The sequence below is a fragment of the Loa loa genome (assembly GCF_000183805.2).
Source record: "Loa loa unplaced genomic scaffold supercont3.3, whole genome shotgun sequence".
In the NCBI taxonomy this organism is placed as follows: Eukaryota; Metazoa; Nematoda; class Chromadorea; order Rhabditida; family Onchocercidae; genus Loa; species Loa loa.
The window spans coordinates 1,200,551-1,202,186 of record NW_018108183.1 but is presented as its reverse complement, the minus strand read 5'-3'; the positions used below and the strand labels follow the sequence as shown (position 1 = coordinate 1,202,186).

The 1,636-nt window shown below is 25.2% G+C and overlaps 1 protein-coding gene across 1 annotated transcript; it reads right to left on the bottom strand.

Annotated features, from left to right (window-relative positions):
* Positions 1-379: 379 nt before the first annotated feature.
* LOAG_15378 (hypothetical protein) lies at positions 380-1,387 on the bottom strand (the record flags this gene model as incomplete). The annotated part of the gene is made up of 2 exons (XM_003150869.1): positions 380-565; positions 1,232-1,387. Coding segments are annotated over 2 exons (342 nt in total), but the record flags the coding sequence as incomplete, so codon positions are not given.
* Between the last annotated feature and the right edge of the window lie 249 nt (positions 1,388-1,636).

Here is a 1,636-nt window from a genome sequence, read left to right as displayed (position 1 = left end):
ATTATTTTATTACTATTATTATTATTACTATTACTATTATCATTATTATCACTATTATCACTATTATTGTCATTATCATTATTATCATTACTATCATTATTACCATTACTATCATTATTATCATTATTATCGTTACTATCATTATTATCATTGTTATCATTATTATTATTATTATTTATTATCATTATTATCATTTTATTATTATTTTATTAAATGAAAGCCATCTTAATAATTCGTTGCTTAATCTTAACTTATCATTTATAAATTAAATTTGAAAATATACGAAAAACAGTAAATTTAAAGCTATTCGTTGTCGTAAAATTTCAGTCCGAAATTTATATATTTTCAAAAAAAAAAAAAAAAATGAATGATTTGCTACCGTACCGTAAACAATAATTTGTGCCGGATCGGAGAAGCGTTTATTAGCGATATTTCGTGCTTCGCAAGTGTAATTACCAGAATCGGACAAACGCGCAGCGGAAATGATCAATGAACCATCATTGGCAATAATCATATTAGAATCTGATTGTCGTTCAATCTCTTTTCCATCTTTTATCCAAAATACCTGCATCATATCCGATATATTCAGCAATTAATTACAGTCCTTTTTGTTAATAAATGCAATAACTAAATTTCTTTCCACAAAAAAGAAAAAAAAGACGCATCAATTAAATTGCAGCAAATATTTTGATACTAATTAATTAAACTTAGAAATGAATGAATAAGTATAAAGATGTAACATTTTTTATTCAATTTGTTCTCCTCAAAAATATAAAATAATAATGAAATTTCTTACTGTAAACAAAAAAAAATTTTCTTTGCAATTAGCAAATTAAATTAGGGCAAAAATTTGAATTCGAAATTTGAGGAAAATGAAATAAAAAAAAACAAAGTGACAATATGGACTTTATATGAAATTACAGAGATTGGAAGATTTATTTAAAAAAGAGATGTAATGATTGTATTCATCATCATTAACGATCATTTCAGTAAACTAGCAATCTTTCGTTTATCATCTGTTTTCATTAAATAATATCGTATTGAATCATTAATTATGGAACGCATGGAGTAATTAATTACTTACTCACACCATATGTTTACCTGATTGAAGTGAAATTCATACGCATTCTCATGAAAACTAGTATTTCCATTTCCAATATATTTATTTATTTTAATAGTAATTTTTTTATATAAATCAGTTAGAGTCAAATAAATCGTGAAGAAATTTTACCTCAACTTTGGGTTCACCTTCCGGTGGTGAACAATGCATATGTACAGTACCCCCTTCCGGTACATTTTCGGACACTGGTGTCTGGTAGAAGTGTTTCCGAATGTCTGCAATAATTCGGATTTTTAATTGGTCATAAAATAACACTGTGAATTTCATAATAAATAAACTAACTGGGACAAATTCCAGTTTTCGCCGAATAATTTAATCATTTTAATTAGCAAATTAGCACATCTTATTGAAGAACACAATTGTAAGCTGTTTTAGTAATAATTTTTCTCACTTTAATTAAAATGTTAATTTTCTAAAAAATCATTTTTGAAGTTTGATGCATTGTAATGCTCTATCATAAATTATAATCTTTCCATAATTTTCCATGAAATATTTACTTCTTCTTGTTGCTTTTGT